Below are 25,751 nucleotides of genomic sequence, written 5' to 3'. Positions count from 1 at the left end.
AACTATCCAATTTTCATGCCACTGTGAATCTGAATAAACAGCTTTGTCATATTGTCAGGATACAAATTGAGAATATGACAGATGAAACACAAAAGATGCAACTGGCACTGTCAAGTTTTGTTTGGCCTTTCATTGATGTTATAATCCTGTGGTTTTGCTAGCGGAAGAAGAAATACATGGTGAGGCCAAAAGAGAAACTACACTAATAGAGTAAAAATCAGAGGTTTGCTAGACTGAAAGGCAATCAGTGAATGAAGGCTGCTTTCTATCATGATAGGGACTGACAAGAGCCAATGGTGCCAGGTACACTGCAAAACTACAGGGGACATACCCGAGCATGATCCAAAGAAGGCTTACAAAACATTACAACACACTGATAGTCCAATAACAGCAATTCTGCCCAAGTTTATTTAATATAAAAATAAGGAGGGGTAAACTTTTTAGCTTGTATTTTTCTTATTTACCAGTTTCCAAATTGTGCAAATGCATAATTTACAAACAGCTAGAGCAAATGCTGCTGCAAATTTCATGAAATTGTCATGTTGTGAGGTAAAAATATGGTTCAGTATCAGACTACGGTCTGAAGTACAAATATTCGAAAGGGAAGCTTGGACACATTCCTATTATCTGTAGCTTGATTGTGTTATTTTCAGCTTGATTCAGACTGCTGTTACCTCTACATTCTTACATCAAAGCAATGAGTTCACAGCTCAAGTTGTGAACTGAAAACAAAAGAATGAACCTTGGCATTGGCCCTTGTGGTACCCGTTGCTTTGCTCCCCAAACGCACATCCAAAAAAAAAGATTTCTTTGAGCAAACAGTAAATTCAGATACAGTGTACACCAAAGAGCCTGCCTTTTTCTTTTTACACACACACTGTCCCACTCTGCCTCCACACAGGCCCACAAAGAGTGGAAAAGTTTTAGCAGATGAGCCCTTTCCTCTGCCCCCTGCCTGAGTTCCAATTGATTTTTTTTGCCTCTGAATCTTGTCTTTTTGAAAGCACTGCTATTATCCCCCTGTGGCACGCTGCACTGATGAATGCCTTTCAACCCTCTCTCCCATGTTTCTCAGCCAGTCATTATCAAAGTGTTGAATTAATCAGCCTTTTAACAGCAGGAGCTATCACGAGGCAGCTAAGCCTCATGATAGGCCATTTCCAATTCCTACAGTACTCCTGCTGTTTTTTCCAACAAAGACATCTCTCCTTTGTGAATTCTGGTGTTTGTCTCAGAAAGTAAGCTGTACATTGGTTGAAGCATTTACGTGGTTAACTTACATTTTAATCAATTCAGTAAGTTCAAGCCCTGTATGTGCAGTGAGATTTTTGACTGCAAACTCTCTCTGCACAGGGATTTTTAATGTTTGACTTTGATTACAGTTGGATAGTATCTATGTAGTTTCTTACTTACATATTTCACCCTACAAACACCATCTTGAAAATGATTCAGTTCATTTTTTGGGTTATGGTCCACAGGTGAGTACTGTAGAAAATGATGAAACATGAGGAAATAAGGGGTTGGCTGTGGCTCAGGAGGTAGAGCGGGTTGTCTGCTAATTGGAAAGAGACTGTGCCATCAGTGTGTGAGTGCGTGTGGATGTTTAACGAAGTAGCAGGTGGCGCGTTGTTTGGTAGCCTCAGCCAACAGTGTATGAATTTGTGTGTGAATGGGTGAATGTGACAAGTAGTGTAAAAGTGCTTTGATTGGTCGCAAGACTAGAAAGTGAACTACATAAAATAAACCAAGGAAATACAAAAAATGCAGCTGGAAAGGAAGTGATGCTTTATGATACTATATCATAAAACATTTAAGTATGATTTAGAGATACAATTTTGATGGACCGGCGCTGTACTTCAGTGCTTTTATTTTATGACAGTTAACTTAAAGGTATTCTATGCAGGATTGTTGGCTATGGCTTGTAAACATTTGCCAGTGAAAGTAAAAGTCGACCCTAGATTAACTCTCGTTTGGTGATTCATCTCTCTATATTTGCGAGTTTTTTTTTTCGGTGCTGTCTCTCTTGGATGCCTGCTGCTTACAGTCTGGCACCTTTTTATTAAGACCTCACTGTGGGGGTACACGCCCATAAACATCCAAAACACAGAAAATAAGAAAAAATAGAATAAAATCCAGGCAGAGGGCAGAGTCTCTTTAGAAAATACGCAGCCACACATTTCTAGTGGTTTATAAGTGATGATTGAGAGAGATTGCTTCTGAGTCTATACATTTTGTTTTTGGGAAAATCTTGTAAAGTATATCTTAAGTCTTTGTTAAAGGCTCATAAATATGATGCAAGAGCCCAAAAGTGTATGGTATAGCAAGTCATCGTACCATTTAGACTACCTAGAATGAGTAAAAGCATATATTTGTATTCAAATAAAAAATTCAAACGCTATTTCAAAGGTATACTTTACAACCAAAATGATCAGTTACTCACCCTGTGTTACATAAAATCTGTAAAGATGTCTTTGTTTTTTCACATTTGTTTTTTCCCTTTAACCATCAGAATTGAGGGGCTTTTTCAACCATTGCCTTCACAGACCAATTCTCACACATTATATTCTCAAATCAAAACAAACACTGTGATGGTTGTCCTCTCCTTTTACACAGGGCATTTTTGTGTTCTGTCTGGTATGGTCAGTGGGTGCCAGCTGTGATGATTCGAGCCGGGTCAAGTTTGACGCTGTGGTCAGGGAGGTACTGAACGGCCCTTTAAGTGAGGAGACCCGAGCCTGCCACAGCATTCTGGCTACAGTCGAGGCTCCGCCTAAACAGCTCACAGTGCCTCTGCCCACTGAGGAAACAGTCTACCAGTATCGCTTCATTAAAGAGGTAGGGCTGCTCATTGTGCAGCTGAGTTGTGGTTTACACATTAGGAGTTAAGAATGGCATGAAAACCAAACAGAATACAAGTGGTTATATCATTCAGTGGTTTTGTTAACACCATTGCCACAATGACTGACAACAAACACATAATAGAGCCCCCCGCTACATTCTACATCAAGCACTTGTAGAATAGACAGAGTGACATACCTGTATTAAATTTTACCTTACCTCAGACAGTGGGGGAAGAGATTCACTTTTTTTTTTTTTCTTTATGTGACCTTTAGAAAGTGCTGTGTTTCAGTCGCTGTCACATGGCTCCACCCGCCTTGACTCTGCTGCCAGTAAATTTTAATTTTATCATGGATGATGAGGGACAGAGCAATTTTTTCTTGGCAAAGAAAATAAATATAATCTGCTTTCCTCATATAAGCAGATTTAACATATTCTGTTATGAAAGAAGAATATTGATAGAAAACAATTTAGAATTTGTTTCAACACAGATAGACAAAGAAATGTATGGTACATTTGAACCGTGTGACATTTCTGTAGTTATATTACATTATATCTTTGTAATATCAAGGTCAGACTGTATACAAGGTACATTTGGCCAAGATAACTGTGAACGGAAAGTCTCATAAGAAAGTTTATCGGCACATTGTTTAGGAGTTGTCAGTTATCTGACTACACAGAGACTGCTATGGATTTGATTGTTGATACTTTTGTAGGCTATTGATATGAATTCATTCTGAACAAAAGAAAAGCATAAGATTAGAGACCTTCTATGTGCAAACATTTGTATTGTTTATGTCTCACAATATAGACAAATCCATTCATGTACCCCATGTTGTCATATGTCCTAACCTACAATCAAAGACTAGATATTTTGTGTCCAATGTTATATGGTCCCCTTGGTGTGTTTTGGTTGAGAGGCCTTTAATATCTCAAACACAACTCTTAATCTTCCCAAATTCCTCTTCAGGGCCCAGGCAGATGGGAGCTATGGACAGATGAGCTAAAGACTGCTCCCCCAATAGGCAAAGACATGCAGTTCAATGAGATCATCGTGCCCACTGAGAACACGGTACGCTACATGGCACTGATGGAGCTCCTCATCACCCACCAGAAGCCAACCATATTCATCGGCCCCACTGGCACTGGCAAAAGTGTCTACATTACAGTGAGTCAGCTGCAATGTATGATTTTATTAACATAATGCTTGGAAAGCACTGAGGTATTTTACATTTAGTAGAAAGGAATGTGAGGTAAGAACCATCTGCAGCAGGGTGTATTTGGTGTGCAACAGTGTTTGGGTGGGTGGTGTGTGTCAAGTGTCATCTCCATGAATACCAGGGCCAAATGTCTCTCAGCAGAACACTGAATTATAACGAGATGATCATTGTTAAAATATTTGATAGCTAGCAGTGTTCTTCTTCCTACATATGCTGTGTTTGCAATGTGGTGTTAGTGCCTTCACTGTCATGAATTGTCAATCAGTGGAATAGTGGGAAACCATCAGCAGGAATGGGAATCTGGTCACCTGTATGCTCATGCATGTGAATCATTGAGCATGTGCACAGGATACAAATAAAACTTTGATTAGTCAATTAAAATTTTGCCCCACTGTGCTACACACGTTCAAAAACTCCACGGGGTAACTGTAATAAGCATGCGCTAAATTGGTCCCATTTTGTTAAGTTTGTTTGCAGTGTATATACAAGAAGTACACTGGCTTGTTTCTCTGCCTGACTAGTTTAAAAAAATGCCCCAAACCTCAACCTCATTCTAAGCTAACACAAAAACACAACCATTCTTATTTTGGTGATTATACACCCATATTTGATACATGTAAATTCATATATATGTGTATTTTTCATATTTTGTTTTGAGCTCTGTTTTCCTGTTTCCGTCTGTTCTCCAAGGGAGTCAGGGATTGGACTTTAAGCCATTTTTATGAGCAGAATTTTTTTTTTTTTTTTTTAATAAAAAACCTGTCTATGCTACCAATAATATCATTCTGTAGGACGAGTGAGCATTCATTTCCAAGAAGCAGTAAAGTCCCATCTTCCAAACTGGAGTAAGTGCTCTGAATGCACAGATCATTTGGAGGCAACAAAGCCACAAACACCAGGTGTGAATTGGCCACCTTGGAGGAATACTGAGTATCTCTCAGCAGACCTTCAGCTATTTATATCAAGGACTAATCCCCCCTCCTTCCCTTTGCTTCATTAGTTCATCCATTAGTGTGCTCAAACTTGGGACTCTGGGGTGAATAGAGATCATCTCACTGGGGAGCCTGCCTTGTTCCCCACTTCCTGTCTGTCTGTGTGGTGGAGCAGCTCTGTCCTGTTCCGCAACTAGCAGACCGTGGCTGAATCCCAAATCTGGCAGGAGTGATAAAGGAGCACCAGCACTAAGGACCATAAGAACATGACTGGCATGGTGCCGGCACCAGCGCCATCAGACAGCTGTACACAAGCCTCCTTCACCTGCCCCGTTCTGCTCTTGAGTGAGACAGAGAGAGGCTGTGCTGCTGGTTTATAATTTAGACAAGAGGATGATGATGATGCACCTTGGCTGCACCCTGTGATCATTCATATCACAAGTCCCCCTTAATGATGCAGGTCGTTACTCACATTATTTCACAAGCATGTGTAAGAGCACTGTGTGCATGCTTATGCACATGTGCACAGTGGAAGCTAGAGCACATGCTCTGAACAAACAGTTCATAATAAAAAAAATAGATCAAATGTGATTTATGTTGTTTGTTCACATAAACAGAGAGGGTTATTTGTCCAAAAAGTCAATTTATCAAAATGGCCTTTCATAAATGCCTCTTTTAGCTTTTAGTAAAATGCCCTTTTGTAAACCCTCATGCAAAATCAAAAATTCATTGATTTTACCCTTTTGACCTGCAGCACTACTTTAGATCGTGTCCTCAGAGGGCAACTAATTCCCTACTTCATTTCAAAGTCATTTTCAGGGATTAACTGCAATCCAGTTTTTATCTAATGAAATACTCACTAAATGCCACATTTAATTAGATTACAAAGCTTATCATAACCATTTGCCAGGATCAAACTGGAAATTATCATTTTATTTGTACTCTACCTGCACAGGCTCTTTGGCATGCTAATTCAGGATAGTGAGTGAAATACTAAAAACATTTCAACCAAATGAGCATTTCCTTTTTATAAGTATGCAGATATCAGCTAAGTCAGTACCTTGATTCAATTTATTCATTGAATTAGATCCATGACATCCCCAGATCTTTATTGGTCATTTTAGGCATTCTGTATATCCTATAAAAAGCACACATACAGTGCAAACTTTGTACTGTACAACAACATAGTGTGCACTTCATTAGTAAAGCCAAACTAATTATTCCATTGTTTGTCATACAGAACTTATTTTCAAAGTGTCACTTTTCCTGATTATATCTCTCTGATTGTGCACTTTGTTGCCATTTTGCATTATTGTGTTGTACATATATAGATATCATAGTGATGGCATACAATAAACTTCCATACTATGAGATTTGATGATAATCTATGTTCATATTGCCAATATCTCTTGCCCAGGACTTCCTATTGAATAAGCTGCAGAAGGATGTGTACAGCCCATTATTCATCAACTTTTCAGCCCAGACCACAGCTGCCCAGACCCAAAACATTATTATGTCCAAGCTTGATAAGCGACGCAAAGGAGTGTTCGGCCCCCCATTGGGAAAGAAAATGGTACAGTGTCTTTATTATGTTCATATAATTTTTTATGATGGTATGACGTGATTTTCCATTTGTAATCATATCTGTGAAGTCAGTCCCTAAAATGTTGGCAGCTGTAAAGATTTGTGGTCCATGTTATATACATTTTATATTGAGATGCATCTGTAAAAAAGTATGCATCTTAATAAAACAGTTAAGTTTTAAATAACATACATTGTAGTTTAGCAGTATTCAATCTTATTCCAATTATTATATCTCAACAGGTGGTGTTTGTGGATGATGTGAACATGCCAGCCCGGGAGGTTTATGGTGCCCAGCCCCCTGTGGAGCTGCTGCGCCAGTGGTTGGACCACTGGAACTGGTATGACATGAAGGACTGCTCCATGATCAACCTAGTGGACATCCAGGTCATGTGTGCTATGGGACCACCCGGTGAGTGGAAACAGAAGTACCCCAAAGTTTAGAAGTGTATTATTACAGTTGTTATACCCAAGCCATGGGTTATTTAGCAAATGAAGGTTGTTAGGTGGGTTGAAGCTAGGGTAGGTAGAAATCTGATCTGTCCTAAGCCCCTCTCACCAGACAACCACTGGCATATGCATACACTTAATACAATTACCCAGTGTTTTCATACAATGATTTAATTAATCTTATTTCATTGTAGAGATGGACGTAGCTCATTTGCTCAGCCCCTTCTTATCCGTCTCTCTCTCTCTCTCTCTCTCTCTCTCTCTTTCTCTCTCTCTCTCTCTCTCACACACACACACACTCGTCGTTAGACCACAAATGAGACAAGAATTAACTAGCTAGCAACCCCACAGTCCCTCCGCCTCGCTCCCCACTGCTGCGGACTGCTTTGTCTGCCGGAGAGCCAGCAGCAGTTCCAGTGTTTTGACCATTGGTCAGTGGCTGTAGCAGCCAGCGGGTGGTGTTACAATGGGCTGTTGGCCAGCAGAGAATTGGGGCTGTCACGTCCCCCATATTTTGGGTTTTTTACTCACTGCATTCAAGTTACTCCGGCTGTCTACTGGGGGTCCATTTCGGAGCTGCTGTCCACTCTCCTCATGGCGAGGTGGTCTGTAGCAGCGGGGAGTGAGACGGAGGACACACCATGATTCGAGGTGCTAACATTAGCTACGTCAGCTCCATAAATGTGAACATGAAGCTGCAGCTGTGGGCCCTTGGCGCCAGTTAGCAGAAGACTAAACTATGAGCAACATTTTCTTTCCATCTCTGAAACACTTTGCCAATATAGACACGTGTTTCGTTTTGATACTCTCTTTTAGACTCATTTTGAGAAGTGTGTCTTTCTTTTTTTGGGTTGCTGTGCAGTGTAGGCAGTTGTTGGCAATGTATGAATTGCAACTTTCTTTGCAGGAATCTTCATCATTAAATCAGGCTGTCACTAAAGAACATGCACGCACATCTGTAATAGGAACACTCGCCCTCTGAAATTACCTGTGATTGGCCACAGTCCCCCACCACGGACCGAATTTTCTGAAGCCTGTAAACAGAAGCAAGAGGAGGTGCAGAAGTCTAGTTTTCTCTTAGACCACTTGAATTACAATAAGCTCAGTGTTTATTATGGGATTTTTGCCAAAAAAAAACTGCCTACCCCAGCTGTAAGTTAATACGACCCCCTCCTCTCTGTCGCTAAACTGCTGCTGAAGTGCTGTTGAGTCAATGTCGCAAGCCACAAGCTGCTGTTTTGTGAAACTGCTCACTGCCTTAAGGTGCTTACAAACAGCAAGTGTTTACCACCTCCGTTACAACTACCGGTGTAAACACAAAAGCATCCCTGTCCACTGAGGCAGCTGGCAGTGACAGCTGCAAGAGAAAGAGGATGGGTGCCACACTCAGGTGCCCACACAGCTACAGTATCTGCTCCTGGTACCTGTGCTGACAGTTGTTTAGCTTTTCTAAGCTGCTGCTGAATATGGCAAACACTGAACCCACACCAGGGAAACAATGGAGGAGCATTTTTTACAGGTGTCCATGTTTTTTGAATTATATTAAACCTTTTTAGTAATAATGACTTCAACAGAGTTGCTTTATTGTGTTTATGCTATAAAATGGCTAGTATAAAACCAACACTGTAAATGTGCCATGTCAACTTGTGTCTCAAACATCACCACACTATAGAACCAGCAGTAAGCACTCAATAGAAAACATCCCCTTAGTGCGCTCTATCGACTCATATCGCCTGGCAATCATGATGAGTTCTGCAAGTTGGTTACACCCTGAGATATGACTGGTTTACCTGTCACTGTAGTGAGGTACTGTAGGTCCAGAAAAATGTACATAAATGTTGAATGAGGTTACAACACTTGCAATATGTAGCACTGTACATCAACTCTAAAAAATGTTACGGATGTAGGTCATCTTTTAATACATGTGTGCACAGAAAAAGTATTGTAATAGAAAAAAAGAGTTGAACTATGCAGTCTACCAGTGTAGAAAATTGTCTTTGGCTCATAAACACATAAAACAGACTTACGAATGTACTGAACAAATAGTAACTGTGCACCATAATAAACTCGGCACTGATTATCGTAGCAGAAACACTCAGTTGAATCATACCTATCAGAGGTGTTATCTCTATCAAAGATTGCAGTTTTTCTGTTTTTTTTATCCTGCTTGTTTAGGTGGAGGGCGGAACCCCATCACACCTCGGTACCTGCGCCACTTCAACATGATTACCATCAACGATTTTGATGAGAAGACCATGTATACAATCTTTTCCAGAATCTCAGATTGGCATTTCTCCATAAGGTAACTATGCAACATGTAATTTCTTAGGTGCCCTTTTTCCCAAATTATCACAGAATGGATGCATAGGTGTAGAAATGTCTATAACCAAACCTCAACATGTAACCTCTGAATGACTCCAGCACACACAACTGACCCACAGCTTTTCCCCAACAAGTCAGGGATAGTTTCCCACCACTTTTGGCAACAGATCGAATTGTAAATTATTACTAACAAAAGATCATTAGGCCCTGATTAGACAGGCTCACTGCACTGCCTTTTTTGTTGAAGGCCGCCCTGATCAGGCAGAGTGCTTTTTTATTCAGTTCTGCTGAAAAGCAAACTAGAAGATACCTTAAAATCTGCATTAAAATGGACATGCAGAGGTGAACCTGTTCTGGCTTTGAGTGAGGTTGAGAGGCTGTCCCCAAAAAGATGTGTTCACAGGGAAAAAGAGATTTGTGTGGGTATATGAAACCATCAGACAGAGGAGAAATCACAGGTAGTACCACCAGCTGATCCAGGAGCTTCACTTGGATGATGGTTGATTCAAGGTTTATTTTAGGATGAGTCAGAGACTGTGAGAGACAGAAAGTAGCTGAAGCGACATTTTGTTCAGATATATGTTGCAGTTTGCCTAGGACTATGATGAAAATGAGCTAAAGTTAGCATAATGCAAACCACTAATGGAGCACCATCACCATCACAGAAGGCCCACCTTTCAATGCATCTGATTGGACTGTGGGAAAAAATGCTGATGACGTTGGATGCTTTTTCTGCTTGGAGTTGAAGTTTTTCAACTCAAGGTGGTTAGGGTGCTCCTGTAAAAGCACAAGGCACTTAGCAACACAAAAGCAGCAAGCAAAACACTTACCTATCATTGAAAACAATTACAAAAGACAGCCCCAGGCTGCTTAAACACACACTGTCTGATCGTGCCTTGGGCAGCTAAAACGGCAATGTTGTACATAAAGTTAGGAGGATAAATGGAAGTTATTATACAGTTATTCTGTTCATCACTTTCTGTTTCAATAATTAGAGGATTAAAGGTGTTCTTCTTCCCCCACTCTTACTGCACTGCTTCTGTGTTTACCTCAGAGACCACAAGTCCTAAAGCAATCAAATCTGTTGGAAAAGGTTTCAGATCTCCCCAACCACTCCTGCAAACACAAGTATTACTTGCATTTTAACAAGACAGCAATGTCACACTTTGGCAGTTTGGGGCTTTTTGTAAATACATTATTAATGCTAATGATAGAAGAAACATCCTTGATCATATATATTTAATTTATTCATTTTATGAGTGTTTCATTAATGAAACAAAAAATTACAACAATGAATTATTCAGTTTCTTAACTAAGCTGTAGAAAATAATCCAAATGGGATCTCAACAATGAATGAACCATTCCATCTACAGGTTTGCTTTCCCCAAACCGTTTGCAGCTTTGACCTCTCAGATCGTTAATAGCACCATGTCAGTGTACCGAGAGGCCACCAAGAACCTGCTACCAACCCCCACAAAGTCCCATTACTTGTTCAATCTGCGCGACGTCTCCCGGGTCATTCAGGGCATCTGCCTGTCACGGCCAGAAACTGCAGATGAACCATCTGTCATCAAACGGCTCTGGGTGCATGAGGTAAAGTTGCATACAACAAATCAGCAAAAAATACCTGGCAGCTGTGTAACTAAAGTAGCATAAATATGCAAATATAATAAAGAAAGTGGAGCGTAAATATGTGGAAATAGATAAAGCTTCAGTGAAGTTAGACACAGAATTCCTGTGGAACTTCCTGTGTTGCCATCTATCTAGCTTTCTCTCTGTCTGTCTCTTACACTCACTCTCTTTATGTCTTGTTGATCTTCAGGTTTTGAGGGTATACTATGATCGACTGGTTCACGACACAGATCGATCGTGGCTTATAAACCATTTACAGGCGGTGTCTCAGAGTCACATGAAGGAAAACTTCCATCAGCTCTTCCAGCATCTGGACCAGGACCATAATGGAAAGGTCACTGAGGACGATCTGCGCAGTCTCATGTTCTGTGACTTTCATGATCCCAAGGGCGAGGACCGCAACTACCGCGAGGTTCATGACCTCAACCAGCTCCGGCAGGTGGTGGAGTCGCACCTGGAGGAATACAACAATATCAGCAAAGCGCCCATGAATCTGGTGCTCTTCCGTTTTGCCATTGAACACGTGTGCCGCATTTCTCGCATCCTCAAGCAGCCGAGTGGCCACGCCCTGCTGGTAGGCGTTGGTGGAAGCGGGAGACAGTCTCTAACCAGGTTGGCTGCCTACATGGCAGAAGCAGAACTCTTCCAGGTGGAAATCTCCAAGACCTACGGAACCACTGAATGGCATGATGACCTGAAGCTTATCATGAGGAAGTCCACGCAGGGTGAAGCTCATGGAGTTTTCCTCTTTACAGACACTCAAATCAAAATGGAGTCATTCCTGGAGGACATTGGCAACCTGCTCAACACTGGTGAGGTAAGGTGGATGAGAGCGGACACATAGGGATTGATAGTTGAGTTGAACATGCACAAACTATAGGAAGATTGATTAGCAATTGAAGGTTTGGATGAAATAAAAATGGGTGTGTGGATAGATGGTTAGGCAAAAACAGTAAATATGGATATAAACACAGGGATACAGAGATAGAAGAATCCAGTGCCTAACACAGAACATCCTGTAATCTATTTTTTTTTCTAGGTGCCTAATCTATTTGCAGTTGACGAGAAGCAGGAAATCTGTGAGCAAATGCGCGTGTTGGACCGCCAGCGTGACCGTGACAAGCAGACGGATGGCAGCCCCCTGTCCCTTTTCAACATGTTTTTAGAGCGTTGTCGCACACAGCTGCATGTGGTGTTGGCCATGAGTCCCATCGGAGACGCCTTTAGGAACCGTTTGAGACGTTTCCCGGCCCTCATTAACTGCTGCACCATTAACTGGTTCCAGGTGTGTATATGTATGTTGCATGAGTTCTAGTTTGCTGCCCGTAGCAGCTAAAGATGACCTGGGTACTTAATCAAAAAACAGGGGCAATATAGTGTGGGAGAATGTCAGTGCATAGTCATAAGATGCCACTTGTAAATCAAAATTAAGTAAATTCTTGGAATCATTAGAAAACTAAAGAAGCCCAAGGCAAGGCAAGTGAGAAAAGAAATTCTAGTGATTCATTTTCTTAGTCTGGTCTGCTTTTTTTTCTCTCCTGTGCTTTACGACTTGAGAACAGGTGAAGAAAAGGTTTTTCAAGGATAGTTTTTCGAAGTTCCCTTTTTTCATCTGTGAAAACAGATGGAAAAAAAGTTCTGTTAAGTTTTTATTGTTGTAATACTCATTTCAGCCACAACAGACTGAAGTGCACCACTTCCCCATGTTCTAAATAGGACTAAAGACATTCATGTTTTCTTCCAGGTGAGTTTTAATTACTGTGTGATCTCTTAATGTAAGGCACATAACAGTATATTCACTGTTTGCAAGGTATGTAACATTACTGTTGTGTCCTTCCTTTGGCTAGAAATGTATTGTGGTAATAAAAACATTTCTAGCAGAAAGAAAGACGCAACAGTAATGTTACATGACTTGCTAACACACAATACATGTACTATGTGTTTAGTGCATGGAGAAATTAAAATGCACCTTGAAAAAAAATAATGGTATTAGTCCTATTTAAACATGGGGTAGTGGTGCACCTGTTTTTACAGGTGAAAAAAGTAACTTAGAAAGTTGATCTTAAGTCATATACACAGAAAGAAAACAGTGTAGATCAGACATAGAAAATGGATCACCATATTTTTTTCAATCCCCTCCCAGGGCTTCCAAAGAAAACCATAGCAGAGATGAAAAGACACTCTATGTATGGTAGCACAGTGGCAGTACAGCATATTTCCTTCTTTATCAGACTTGGCCAGAGGATGCTCTGCAGGCGGTGGCCTGTCGCTTCCTGGAGGATGTTGAGATGACAGATGAGTCTCGAGAAGGCTGCATCAACATGTGCAAGAGTTTCCACACCTCAACCATAGAACTATCAGTTCGCTTTTTGGCTGAGCTGCAGCGCCACAACTATGTCACCCCAACCTCATACCTGGAGCTCATTTCCACCTTCAAGGCCCTGCTGAAGACAAAAAGAGCGTAAGATTTAAGATAAACTGTGTGTGTACATTGTGATTTCAGATGCATAACTCCAGGTCAGGTATAACAAACAAAAGACAAAATCCAGTTTCCATGTGTAAAATCAGGGCTTCCTCCTCTCTCTTTTTCCTTTGCCCAGTGAGGTAATGAAGCTGAAACGTCGTTATGAGGTGGGCCTTGAGAAGCTAGAGTCAGCAGCAAACCAGGTGGCCACTATGCAAGTTGAGCTGGAGGCTTTACAACCACAGCTGCTTGTTGCCAGCAAGGAGGTAGATGAGATGATGGTGGTGATTGAGCATGAATCTGTGGAGGTGGCTGAGACAGAGAAGGTGGTGAAAGAAGATGAGGCCGTGGCCAACGAACAAGCCATGGCTGCCAAGGCCATCAAGGATGAGTGTGATGCTGACCTGGCTGAGGCCATGCCCATCCTGGAGTCAGCCCTGTCTGCGTTGAATACTCTCACCAATCAGGTAAAAGGAGCAAAGTTTTTTTTTTACTTTTTTCTGACTCAAAGGCTAGCTGTACTGGAATAGAATTGTTAAGACGGCAACAAATAAATGTGGTTCTTTTTATAAACAGGATATCACAGTGGTAAAGTCCATGAAAAGCCCACCTCCAGCTGTTAAGCTGGTGATGGAGGCAATCTGTATTCTCAAAGGCATCAAGCCAGATCGTGTGCCTGACCCCTCAGGCCCCGGTAAAAAAGTGGAGGACTTTTGGGGCCCGGCCAAAAAGCTTCTGGGAGACATGAGGTTTCTCCAAAGCCTCCATGAGTATGACAAGGACAACATCCCACCAAATCTCATGGCTATCATTCGCAACAAGTACATCACCAACCCAGACTTTGTACCAGAGAAGATTCGAACTGCTTCCACTGCAGCTGAAGGCATGTGTAAGTGGGTGTGCGCCATGGACAAGTATGACAAGTAAGTGATGTTCTTTTCCTCCTGTGTTATCATTTATAAAAACTGATGCATATTCACAAAGCTTGAGAGAGCTTTTCATTCGTCTAAGTGAGGAACATGAAGCTTGGCTATCGGTAACTTCCTGGGAATAATCATTTTCCTGCAGCAAGTGTACCATGCATATGCCAAGTAAGCCAAATCAAGATGCAGATTATTTAAAGGGAAATGTTCATTATTGTTGTGACAGTCTTAAATGTTACATGCATTGATTGAAGCTAAAGGTTGTATGTGCCAACAAAATTCTGCATACAGTGAAGTTCATAGAAAGCACTTAAGTTTGTTTTCTGTATTTTGGCAATTTTGGCAAGATTTTTCATTTTACTGTTGGCTCAAATTTGTGCATCTTAATGATTTAAGAACCCACACCTCTTAGGAGGTTCCTTATCTTGTAAATGTCTAATTACTACACCATCCTTCAGAGTGGCCAAGGTGGTGGCACCAAAGAAGGAAAAGCTGGCACAGGCCGAGGGGGAGCTGAAGGTGGCCACGGAGAGCCTCCAGAAAAAGCAGGCTGCCCTCAAAGAGGTCCAAGATAAACTCTCAAAGCTTCAGGAGACTTTGGAAGCAAACAAAAACAAGAAAGCTGACCTGGAGAGTCAGGTTTGTGCTTTTTACATCTGTTTGTGTGATTGAATATGGTTTAACATTTTGTTTATTACTTGCTCTGGCAAGCGTGGCCTTCATTCTGCTCCTTGAGCTGGAAAAAACGGCCACAGTGTGACACATTTGTGCTTTCCTTCTTCGCCTCCTCCTCTGATGTCCTCCAGGTGGATCTGTGCAGTAAGAAGCTGGAGCGAGCTGAGCAGCTTATTGGAGGCCTGGGTGGAGAGAAGACACGCTGGAGCGAAATGGCCGTTAATCTTGGAGAGCTTTACAACAACCTGACTGGGGACATCCTCATCTCAGCGGGCATAGTGGCTTACCTGGGAGCTTTCACCTCCAGCTACAGACAGGTAAGTTAAGGGAGCAGGTAGTGCATACTTGGAAGTGGATCGTAAGTATGTATTACTTCCACTATTTAAAGACCTGCAGCTGCATAGATTTTTGTATCACCACTACATAATATGACTTGGTACACACTTGATAAGTGTACAGTACTGTGTTTTCCTTCTGCCTGTGTTTATATAAAGTCTTTTTAAGGGTTTTAGATCATAGTTAATTTAGGCCTCTTTAACATACTCTGAGACAATTTTCAGATCAATAACAGCCAAATGCTTGAGAGCAGTTTAGTGCAAAGTGAACCCTGGAGGTACCGAGGCGCTTTGCCTTTTCCTTTTGCTGAGCCTCATGTCTCCAAGACCAAGCCAGTGTTTAAAGGTCATCGTTTATACTTTGTCACATGGAGGGCCATTGTGATGCTGGACAACAGCAAGGGGCAGAGTGAATCAGTTATCATTTATATGCAAAGCTTTATTATTTACAAGCATATGCTCTTATTTGTTTGAAAGTTAGTGCACGTGTTCTATTCTCCACATGCAGTAAGTTAAAAGTTAAGTTAAAATTAAGTCATCACCTGTAGATGTCCTCATCTCTCCAGGATCAGACAGAGGAGTGGATGAACCTTTGCAGGAGCAAAGAGATTCCCTGCTCCCCCAACATGTCTCTGATGAACTCTCTGGGTGATCCAGTAAAAATTCGTGCATGGACTATCGCTGGCCTACCATCAGACAGCTTCTCCATAGACAACGGTATCATAATCAGGTGAGTATTAAAGGCATAACCATTCGCTGGGGAGGAATATATATTAATGCTTCCTTAGTTGTATTGCCAAGAGTTAAACACACCAACTGTGGATGTCTCCAGCCACTGTTTTATTGCTCCTGTTGTGGGACATCTAATATTGAGCATCTGCCGACAGCCAGTGTTAATACAAAATTTATATTTTCCTATAAAATAACGCTGTACAGTGCAGTTTATAATAAAGTTGTACTTGAATTGTTGTGTCAGAAAAGTCTGGACAAGATTTGGACAGGGTCTCAAAATTACATAATGACATGAACACAAACTGAAAACTGGCTTTCAAATGTACCTTTCATAAAAGCAGCCTTTTCGAGGCGTGGTACCACAGCAAATTGTTGCTGGAATAGAGGTAAAGCAATCGATCTTTTTTTTTTTAATACCCAAAGGGCCTCTGCTTACTCTGAGCGTGAATATCTTAAATGAAAGTGCTGGCTGCTATTTATTTTTTATGCCACATCAATTTTCACTTGCTGTGCAAAAGGAACAGATTCCAGTGTTTTAACAAAAAGCAGTTTTGTGTTTGACAGCTGGTGTATCTGGATCACAATAGTTTACCTTTTATTAAAGGCTCAAGATTGGTTTGCCCACTACAGATCCATGCACTCCAATAAAAAACTGTACAACAGAACTTTGTAACCTTTATAGGAAGTCCATGTAACATTGTCTGATTCAACCTTAACAGGACAGTTCACCGAAAATTTGAAAATACATATGTTTCCTCTTACCTACATTGCTGTTTGTCAATTTAGATTGTTTTGGTGTGAGTTGCTGAGTGTTGGAGATATCGGCATAAGATGGCACTTGGCTAGTGGTGCTCAGAGCACCAAAAAAATCCATTTGTAACCCTCAACAGCAATATCTCTTTGCAGGCGTCATGACCCAGTTACTCAAGATAATCCACAGACCTTGTAGGAACTACTTTCTTTCTACTGAACTACACCTGCCGGCCGTATCATCACACAGAAGGAAGTGTGCATTTACTGCTAGCTCACCTAGCACCACTGAGCTTGCTAACGTTACAGTTCAGCCATGAAGGATGCCATCAATGTTTACATCTCGTGCTGTCGCAAGGACACGCCTCTCATCCATGAGTTGATACACTTTTTCTTCTGCATGGTGACATGGTTGAAAGAAAATAGTTCCTATGTGAACTGCTCACAACAAGGTCTGTGGATTGTCTTGAGTAACCAGGTCATGATTTCTGGAAAGAGATGCTGCTGTTGAGTTTTTCAAATGTATTTTCTTTTTTTTACTGAGTCTTGATCACTCACAAGCCATGTGCCATCTAGTTCAGGCAGACATCTCTACGGCCGATATCTCCAACACTGTGCAATTCACACCAAAACATTCTAAGTTGATAGATATCACTACAGGTAAGAGGGAAAGGAGGAATTTTTGATTTTGAGGTGAAGTGTCCCTTTAAGTAAAGTTAAAAAAAAAAGTCACAAGGCATCAGCTTGTTTGTGTAAATGAAGCAGCAACATTGCTTTTTAATCACAATACTATGGCCCCTGGTGTGATACCCAACTGTGAGCTATCTAGCTAACTGTGTTCAGAGTGAATGTTCACCCCCACGTTCCTCTCGACATCTCAATTCTTATCCTCCAACATCCCCCCCTGCTGTTGTGATGTCTCATGGTTAACAGTCACAGGATCCGTCACTCTGACAAGGCAGCACCATTTGATAACTGACTACTCTTTGTATGTGTGTGTGTGTGTGTGTTTGCAGTAATGCAAGGCGGTGGCCTCTAATGATTGATCCCCAGGGCCAGGCCAACAAATGGGTGAAAAACATGGAGAAGGCCAATGGCCTGCGTATCATTAAGTTGAGTGACGCTGACTTTGTACGCACTCTGGAGAACTGCATCCAGTTTGGCACGCCAGGTAAGCATTAGTCTCTCTCTGATTTGATGCCTCTGCTGTGGCTGCCTAGTCTGTTTGTGCCTCATTCACATAGTTGCAGTTCCTCTTACTGCCTGCTGAGGTCTCTCTATACCACAGGGACTAATTATTGCTGTGCAAGGATTGTTTGTCTCCTTTGTTCTCTGTTCTGCTGAGGAAGAATTCTTATTAGCAATATTTCTGAGTGAGATGTTCCAATAAACCTTTATTTAGGTCTGCTGCAACATTAGTATATCAAATTACTATAAATCATACAAAAGCACAGGATAAATAAGTTATTTGTTTCATGCTCAGTATCAGGGTCATATTTACATGCTTAGGCAGAAGGGACTTTCCTTTGTGCTGCCTTTGTTCAGTGTGTGTTTCCTCATACTTTAGTCTTGTAAGATTTTTAGGGGGTTTGAAAGGGAACAGCAAGGGAGGAATTAGACTAAGAAACAGACAGAGACAGCTACACAGCCATTAAAAAGACATCTAAATAATGACCTAACTCAGCCAGCCATTGGGTCTTACTGGCAGATTGCAAGGCTAACAGTTCAGAGAGTAGCTCGTCCTTGCAGGGTGCAAAATAGTCCCCAGAGGCTACAGTTCCACCCTCCACAGCCAATCCGCTAACTTCACAGTTTTACAGTTTCTTGCTGTTTGTATTGCAGCCTACAATCCTGACTATGTGCTAGTATTCTTTATTTTAGCGTGGGTGAACAAATGTTTCCCTGCCAAGTCTGTTAATAGGCGAGACTTATGTTTATTAAATGATATAAAGCACTGTTTAATCTGCTGAAATATTAGGGATGCACCAGGACAAAATGATGCTCCAAAGTAATTTGGAACAGACCTGATTTGGTTCACTATCCTGGGAGAAAGTTCATCAGCTGTCAGTGGCTCTGAGTGCTGTATAAAAACCTGGTTAATACCTCAGGCATAATGTCAATTATAGATGGGTTAATGCTCTTAACATGAGAACAGCATTATCATACTTAATGTGAAATCCCATTAATAATGATGTAACTGGTAATGTTGTAATCTTGCTTCGCTGATTTCTTTGTGTTGCGCATGTGTTGCACAGAGGTCATCGTTCAGTGCTTCCCAGAGGCAGGAACATGTAAACGATGACAGGAAGTAAAACATGTAAAAGAGACAAATTAAGACAAGCTAAACAAAAAGAAATAATAAAATTTCATATGTGTAAATACATTATTATGTTTTGAATAGTAATGCTAAATTGAAGGCTGTTAAAGATCTAGGAGGCAGGGCAGCAAAAGTGGGATTACCCTATTAACTTGGACTCTGCAGCAGCTAAAAGATCTGAGTGGTGTTTGAGGATGTAAGGGGCTAGAAATATAATTTTATGGAATGCAGTGTACAGCCTTGTAAGTAAATATTAATAATTAAAACTGTATTCTAAAGGAGATCTGGGACCAGTGCAATGATGCTAAGATTTGGATGATGTGGGGAAAATGCTTTGTGTTGATTAGTTTTTCGGCTGCCAAAATGTGCCCAATTAGCTCCCATACGAGATTGCTTGTTAATAAGTGAGTACAAAGAAAAGCCCTGAAAAGAGTAAGCCTCCCCTGATTAGAACATTTTGATAAAGACTGAACATTTTTCTCCTAAGTGTTGTTGGAGAATGTTGGTGAGGAGCTGGACCCTATCCTGGAGCCTCTGCTGCTGAGACAGACCTTTAAACAAGGTGGTGCCATGTGTATTCGCCTGGGAGACTCCACCATTGAATATGCTCCCCACTTTCGCTTCTACATCACTACCAAGCTACGTAACCCGCACTACCTGCCTGAGACCTCTGTCAAGGTACTGCAGTGGGGAACAGCCTCAGGCACTTATATATTTTTTAGTATCATGGTACACTTTCACTCACTTTAAGTTGAGGTAACTCTTTTTATTATTAACATGAAAAATCAGTGACTCTGATACTTAAACACTATACTGGGGATGTTTTTTGCTGTATTCGAATGGTAACATTTGATAAATGTTATAATGGTCTGCCACCAATTTAACTGGTCAGCTTGCTGACAAGAGTGATAGGGCAACAGGGCTTTCAGTACTGCAGTAACATGAATGCATATCATTGCCACAGCACCTATTGTTTAATTTTGTTGTATACATTATACAAAATTGAGACACACAAACAGACCTGGTCCTGGTCTCACACACAAAAACATACTCAGACAGACAGACAAGAGCCTGCACACACCTTTAGGTGTGACAGTAATCAGAGCATTTCCTGACAGTCTGCTACATGCCTTAGCTGTTTGCAGCAGGTGTCAGTGTTGTCGCAATGAACCTTTTGTGTGCAATCCTCCACGCCTCCTCCACCCACCCCTTCCATGCAGATGGAGCTGGAACCTTAGCTAGATGTATCTTTCACAACAAAGCTGCTGCTAAAACAGAAGTTAATAGAAGAATTTAATACAATAAAAGCTCTTGCAGGAGCCACCAGGTGTCTGCATTCCTCTGCTTTAAAAATATTGTTTCCAGTACACTTAGTAGCAACAGCCAACCAGTTTGTTTTGGGATTGTTATTAAGCCAAATGATAGAGCTGACTTACAGTGCAGTTCTTTTATCGCTGAAGTGTAACTGTTTATATGGGGCACTGTATTTTTGGCTGGTAGAATGCAACCTGAAACATTTTTTGTGAGGGAAAGGTTATTAATGTGATAGGTCTGGCTTGTCAGAATGTTGGGTTTCCTGTGGTTTGGGAAGCATTTTTAGCCATGCAATGGATGGCAATGTCAGCTGGTCAATTGGTCAGTCTACTGCTTTGATCCACAGGGAAATATGTCGATAACCATTAGATGGATTGCCCTGAAACTTTGTATGGACGTTCACGGTCAAAGTCAGCAGATGAAACCTCTGACTTTTCTTCTAATACCTCCAGAAGGTCAAAGCTGTCAGATATTCAGTGAAATACATCAATATCTACCGGATGGATAGGCACAAAATCTTGTACAGATATTCATGGTTCCCAGATGATGTATCCCTATGACTTTTGTAACCCCCTGACACAGCTCCACAGACCTGCTTCTCCCTCCGGTGTTGTGTCAGATCCCGATTCCCCCTCAGGCTGTCTCTCTCCTACTGCTTCCCACAGAGCTCTGCCCTGTTTGAAAGGCGAAGGAAGCCCGTATGTGGAAAGACGTTGCCTCTGAGATGTAGAATGTGTATTATAGAAGAGAAACACACATTTCAGGACCGCTGACTTGTATCATCAGAACAGACCTTTTCCTGTGATTTTCAGCCTCCTTTCATATTTAATAGAGGGGGGACAATACCTGACAGTAATATTCTCAGCTGTCAGGATGTGCCTGCTGTAAAAGGTAAAAATAATCATAGAAGGCTGAAAATCACAGGACATGATTATACATGTCAGCAGTGTAAAGCTCAAGCTAAAAGTACAGCTGTCAAGATGCCCCCTGCCAGAGGCCTTTGCCACCTTGGTCTCGAAAAAACCCAGGGAAAACCCTGGATTGCCATAAAATTTGCTCCATACACTCATGTCCCCTTTAGGGTGAATTGTAATCATGTTGGTAATCCATTTATTTTCCATTCAGCGGCATCATCAATTAAAAATTGGACTGATTTATCCAATATTTTGGTTTATGACCAGATTACCTGCAAAACTAAAGACAATCCTGTCAGCTTCAGCTTTGCGTAGTTTTTTGCGCTAATTAGCAAATCTTAGCAAGGTAACACGCTGAACTAAGATCAATAACCTGATAGATATTATATCTTCAAAATAAAGGCATGTTATTGTTGTAATTTTGTGCATGTTAGCAATGATGTAAGCAGTTTGCTTAATGGATAGACTCTTATGGTCATTGCACACTAAGTCCATATTTCTTGTTCTAAAAGTTGCATGTTTAAATTAAATATGACCTCACTTTGTGTCCACCATGTATGCACACTGACTCCGAAACACTCCTCCGTCATTCAAGTTTGATTTTCTGCATTTTTTTGCATCTGTCAAAAGCCTGTAGAGAGTTGTGTGACCAAGAAGCAGTGAAGGAAATGTGGCGTTACCTGCGGGACACATACATGTACAACAAGGGAGAGGAACGGGGTGCACAGAATCATTTCAAAACTCAGATAGCTTACTTTCAACAGGTCAGATAGTACTATTCAGGTGGATGATGATGATGAGGAGGAGGATGTGGACCATACACAGACAGAGAGCAACAGTGTGGAGACAGAGAGGAAGGACAGCTTAGCCCCTTTAGATAACCACGGTGCCAAATGCATGAGGGGAGAGAGAGGCAAAAGCTAGGGAGGTAACTCCAGTGTGGAGAAGCAAATGAGCAAATGTGTCTTTTATTTTGTCTCTTAAAGCAAATTTCCGCATCTCATAGAACAATAAAACACATCGAACTCAGTGTGCAAGGTTTCTGTGCAATGCAGTTTTTGTTGGATTAAAAAATACACACACAAAACATATGGACATGGTGTGCAAAGGCCTTTAGTCTTGTTTATTTTAAAGTTTAAACTCAGCAGCAGATTGTTAGTTGCACTAGAGACTTATTTTAGACCTTCATTCCGAAGGAAGATTTATTTTCCCTACAGATTGGTGAGCCCTACTTTTTCTTGTTGGTTCCCCCTTATTGCATCGTATCACTCAAACAGCTGCACGTTTTTTACCCCAGCAACACTGAATCATCATTCACCGATACAACCTCCCCATTGGAACACAGTCTCCAAAATGAAAGAAAAAAAAAAGAATTCCAAGAAAAGGAGCATTAAAGGAAACTGTATTACAGAGAGGCAAGGGGTTGGAAAGCATTACTGAAGATCACATTTCAAGCATCTATTTGCAGGGCCCCGCTCTTTATGGGCAGCTATTAGATAGATTCAACTCATTTTTCAAAACTGGCTCAATCTTTTTTTTTTCCTTTTTGCTTAAGTCTTTTTTTTTTGCCTACAGTAGAGTACACTATGGGGCTTCCATTATATCCATTAAGCCCTATTTGAAATGCAATACTTTCAAATACAAGAGGGCAAGCATCGAGTAAACCAGCCCTTAAGGAGCTCAAGGGACGAAGGGAGGCAAAGAAGGAGGGTGTATGTGTGAAAAGGCCAAATGGGAGATTTATGTGGGCTCTGAGTCTTTACCACCAGCTGAGTGGGTCCACGGCATCAATAGAAATGAAATTAGGCCCCGGAGAAGTGCACTCGTTTATTAGGGCAGAGAGTAGATAGCAGATATAGGCTTTTAACCTACGGGTAAGTGCAGAGCAGAATGACTAAGGCTGTGTGGTAAAAGACACACTTCCACACTTTTCACGGAAAAGAAAAAAAAAAAGTAAATGCATCCTACCTGTGCTTTGCCAAGGCTGGAGTGGTTATTGGAATTGATTGGATAGGAGGTTCGTGGGAAGTACAGCACTGAAGTCAAGATGGTCAACACTGCACTGTAAAGTACCTCGCTTAAATGTCTGAGAGCAAGGGTGGGATAAGACAGGCCTGCCCCCACACACACATATGTTTATCTAGGAGTTGGGGATATGGCTTTTGTTCCCAGCTGGACAAGCTGTCCCAAGTAAACTAGTCTTGACTCTGGTGTGTATCCCCAAAGTTAACTTAAGTCATAACAAACACACACACTCATTTGTGCATGTTTATGTCTATATACTGTACTGTATGTCTTTTGTATTTTTATTCCTCTCTGCTGTAGGTGACCCTTCTGAACTTCATGATCACCCCAGAAGGCATCCAAGACCAGCTGCTTGGTATTGTGGTGGCCCGTGAAAGGCCTGACCTGGAGGAAGAGAAACAAGCTCTCATCCTGCAAGGAGCGGAGAACAAAAGGTACAGTAGCACACACCAGTTTCATTTCAGCTAATCAAACAAAATGTATCCCTCTTCAAAGTGTAAACTGCAGCCTTGTCAAATTGTCCTCACACTTTTGTCAGACAACTGAAGGAGATTGAGGACAAAATCTTAGAGGTGCTGTCCTCCTCCGAGGGTAACATCCTGGAGGATGAGACAGCTGTCGAGATCCTCTCCTGCTCCAAAGTGTTAGCCAATGAGATCACGGAGAAGCAGGCTGTGGCCGAGGTGACGGAGAAGAAGATTGATGAGACCCGCATGGGCTACACACCCATCGCCTTGCATTCAGCAATCTTGTTCTTCTCCATTGCTGACCTGGCTAACATTGAGCCCATGTACCAGTACTCCCTCACCTGGTTCATTAACCTCTTCATCAGCTCCATCGACAATTCAGACAAGAGTGACGACTTGGAACAGAGGTGAGCAGGGCTGACAAATGCACTCGCCAAATACATGTTCCTTCAAGTCATTCCACCAAGCTTCCTTTCCACTCAACAGGTCATATTTGACTTAAAACTCATTAAAAAAGGGATGTATGTTGAGTAATAATGCATGAGTGAGGATGAGTTTGTGAGTTCTCTTTGGTTTGGAATGAAATTATTAAATGCAAGCATATGTCGTCTTCAGACTACAGATCCTGAGAGACCACTTTACCTATGCGCTGTACGTCAATGTGTGTCGCTCACTGTTTGAGAAGGACAAGCTGCTCTTTTCCTTCTGCCTCAGTGTCAGTCTGCTTACGCACAACAAGCTGGTGGGAATACACACATGCTGCACACATATACAGATAGAGACTAACTTCACTTAAAAACCATAGATGTTTGAGAATGTTAAATGTTGTTTTTGATTGGTTTGTTAATAAGTGGTTACTGTAGCTAATCAAACAAGTTAGTTCACCTCATATTCTCACTACCAGTCCTGTTTATGATTTTATAAATAATCTGTATCTTGTCTTTTCAGTTTGTGTAGAATTTTAGTTCAAAGATAATCCCTAAAATGGTCAACCTTTAAGCCACTGTAAATAGACAACCCTGGTAAATCGTCTGCTGTGTTAACACTTCAGTAGTTACATTACGGTAACCGATGTTGCAGGTGGATGAGGGGGAGTGGCGATTCCTTCTGACGGGTGGTGTGGGCCTGGACAACCCTCACTCAAATCCCTGCACCTGGCTCCCCAAGAAGTCTTGGGATGAGATTTGCCGCTTGGATGAGATGGAGCGCTTCAAAGGTCTGCGTCGTGACATGGCTCGCCTCAGGAATGAGTGGAAGAAGGTCTACGATTGCCCAGTGAGTGTCATCATGCTGACAGGGTGGTCTGGGTGGGGCTCTGTCTGTAGGTGTCGTATATGTGATGGTAAAGACAAACTGGGGAAAGTTAGTTGTTTTCTGTCTTTCCTCTCATCTTTAAGATTGGTGCGGTTGAATACCTGAGCAGAGAACTAGGGTTAATGTCCACATTTTTTAAATCAGCATGTACAGAAAGGCACCATGAAATCAACATATCCAACAGAACTAGAGGGAGAGGAAAATCTTTAATGCCCCAGAAATGCAAATGGAGTGGCTATACACATTAACATAGCTGGCACTGCTGGTGTCTTGTTGTAGAAACTCAAGGTGTGCCCAGTCAGATTACTGCCATCCTAGCAGGTTTAGATATGGAGAAAACATCTCTTGAGTTTATGTAATATTGGTCTCATTTAAAAGTAACTGTTAAATGTGTTTTTTTTTCTTCAGCATGACTTCAGATGTTCTCTCAAATACAGCAGATACAATATATATTTATATGTTGGTGTTAAGCTGAGCTAATTGCACTAAGACTGCACCTAACTTTTTTGATAAACCCTGAAAACAAACAAAATTAAATTCCGCACC

The 25,751-nt window shown here is 41.4% G+C and overlaps 1 protein-coding gene across 1 annotated transcript in view; it reads left to right on the top strand.

The window, feature by feature from the left end:
• dnah7 (dynein, axonemal, heavy chain 7) overlaps positions 1-25,751 on the top strand; it is a 94,031-nt gene that overhangs the window by 48,416 nt on the left and 19,864 nt on the right. Inside the window, exons 35-54 of the mRNA XM_033612856.2 lie at positions 2,614-2,835; positions 3,809-4,006; positions 6,408-6,563; positions 6,815-6,983; positions 9,197-9,323; positions 10,717-10,936; positions 11,166-11,792; positions 12,015-12,260; positions 13,207-13,436; positions 13,576-13,906; positions 14,016-14,362; positions 14,821-15,001; positions 15,169-15,354; positions 15,939-16,102; positions 17,871-18,025; positions 19,659-19,849; positions 23,725-23,858; positions 23,963-24,298; positions 24,507-24,633; positions 24,972-25,166. Coding sequence (XP_033468747.2) covers positions 2,614-2,835; positions 3,809-4,006; positions 6,408-6,563; positions 6,815-6,983; positions 9,197-9,323; positions 10,717-10,936; positions 11,166-11,792; positions 12,015-12,260; positions 13,207-13,436; positions 13,576-13,906; positions 14,016-14,362; positions 14,821-15,001; positions 15,169-15,354; positions 15,939-16,102; positions 17,871-18,025; positions 19,659-19,849; positions 23,725-23,858; positions 23,963-24,298; positions 24,507-24,633; positions 24,972-25,166 — 4,542 coding nt within the window. The remainder of the gene's footprint in view (positions 1-2,613; positions 2,836-3,808; positions 4,007-6,407; positions 6,564-6,814; positions 6,984-9,196; positions 9,324-10,716; positions 10,937-11,165; positions 11,793-12,014; positions 12,261-13,206; positions 13,437-13,575; positions 13,907-14,015; positions 14,363-14,820; positions 15,002-15,168; positions 15,355-15,938; positions 16,103-17,870; positions 18,026-19,658; positions 19,850-23,724; positions 23,859-23,962; positions 24,299-24,506; positions 24,634-24,971; positions 25,167-25,751) is intronic.

The sequence above is a fragment of the Epinephelus lanceolatus genome, chromosome 14, assembly GCF_041903045.1.
Source record: "Epinephelus lanceolatus isolate andai-2023 chromosome 14, ASM4190304v1, whole genome shotgun sequence".
Lineage (NCBI taxonomy): Eukaryota > Metazoa > Chordata > Actinopteri > Perciformes > Serranidae > Epinephelus > Epinephelus lanceolatus.
Note: the sequence above shows the minus strand (reverse complement) of the source record. Positions and strands in the feature narration are given on the sequence as shown.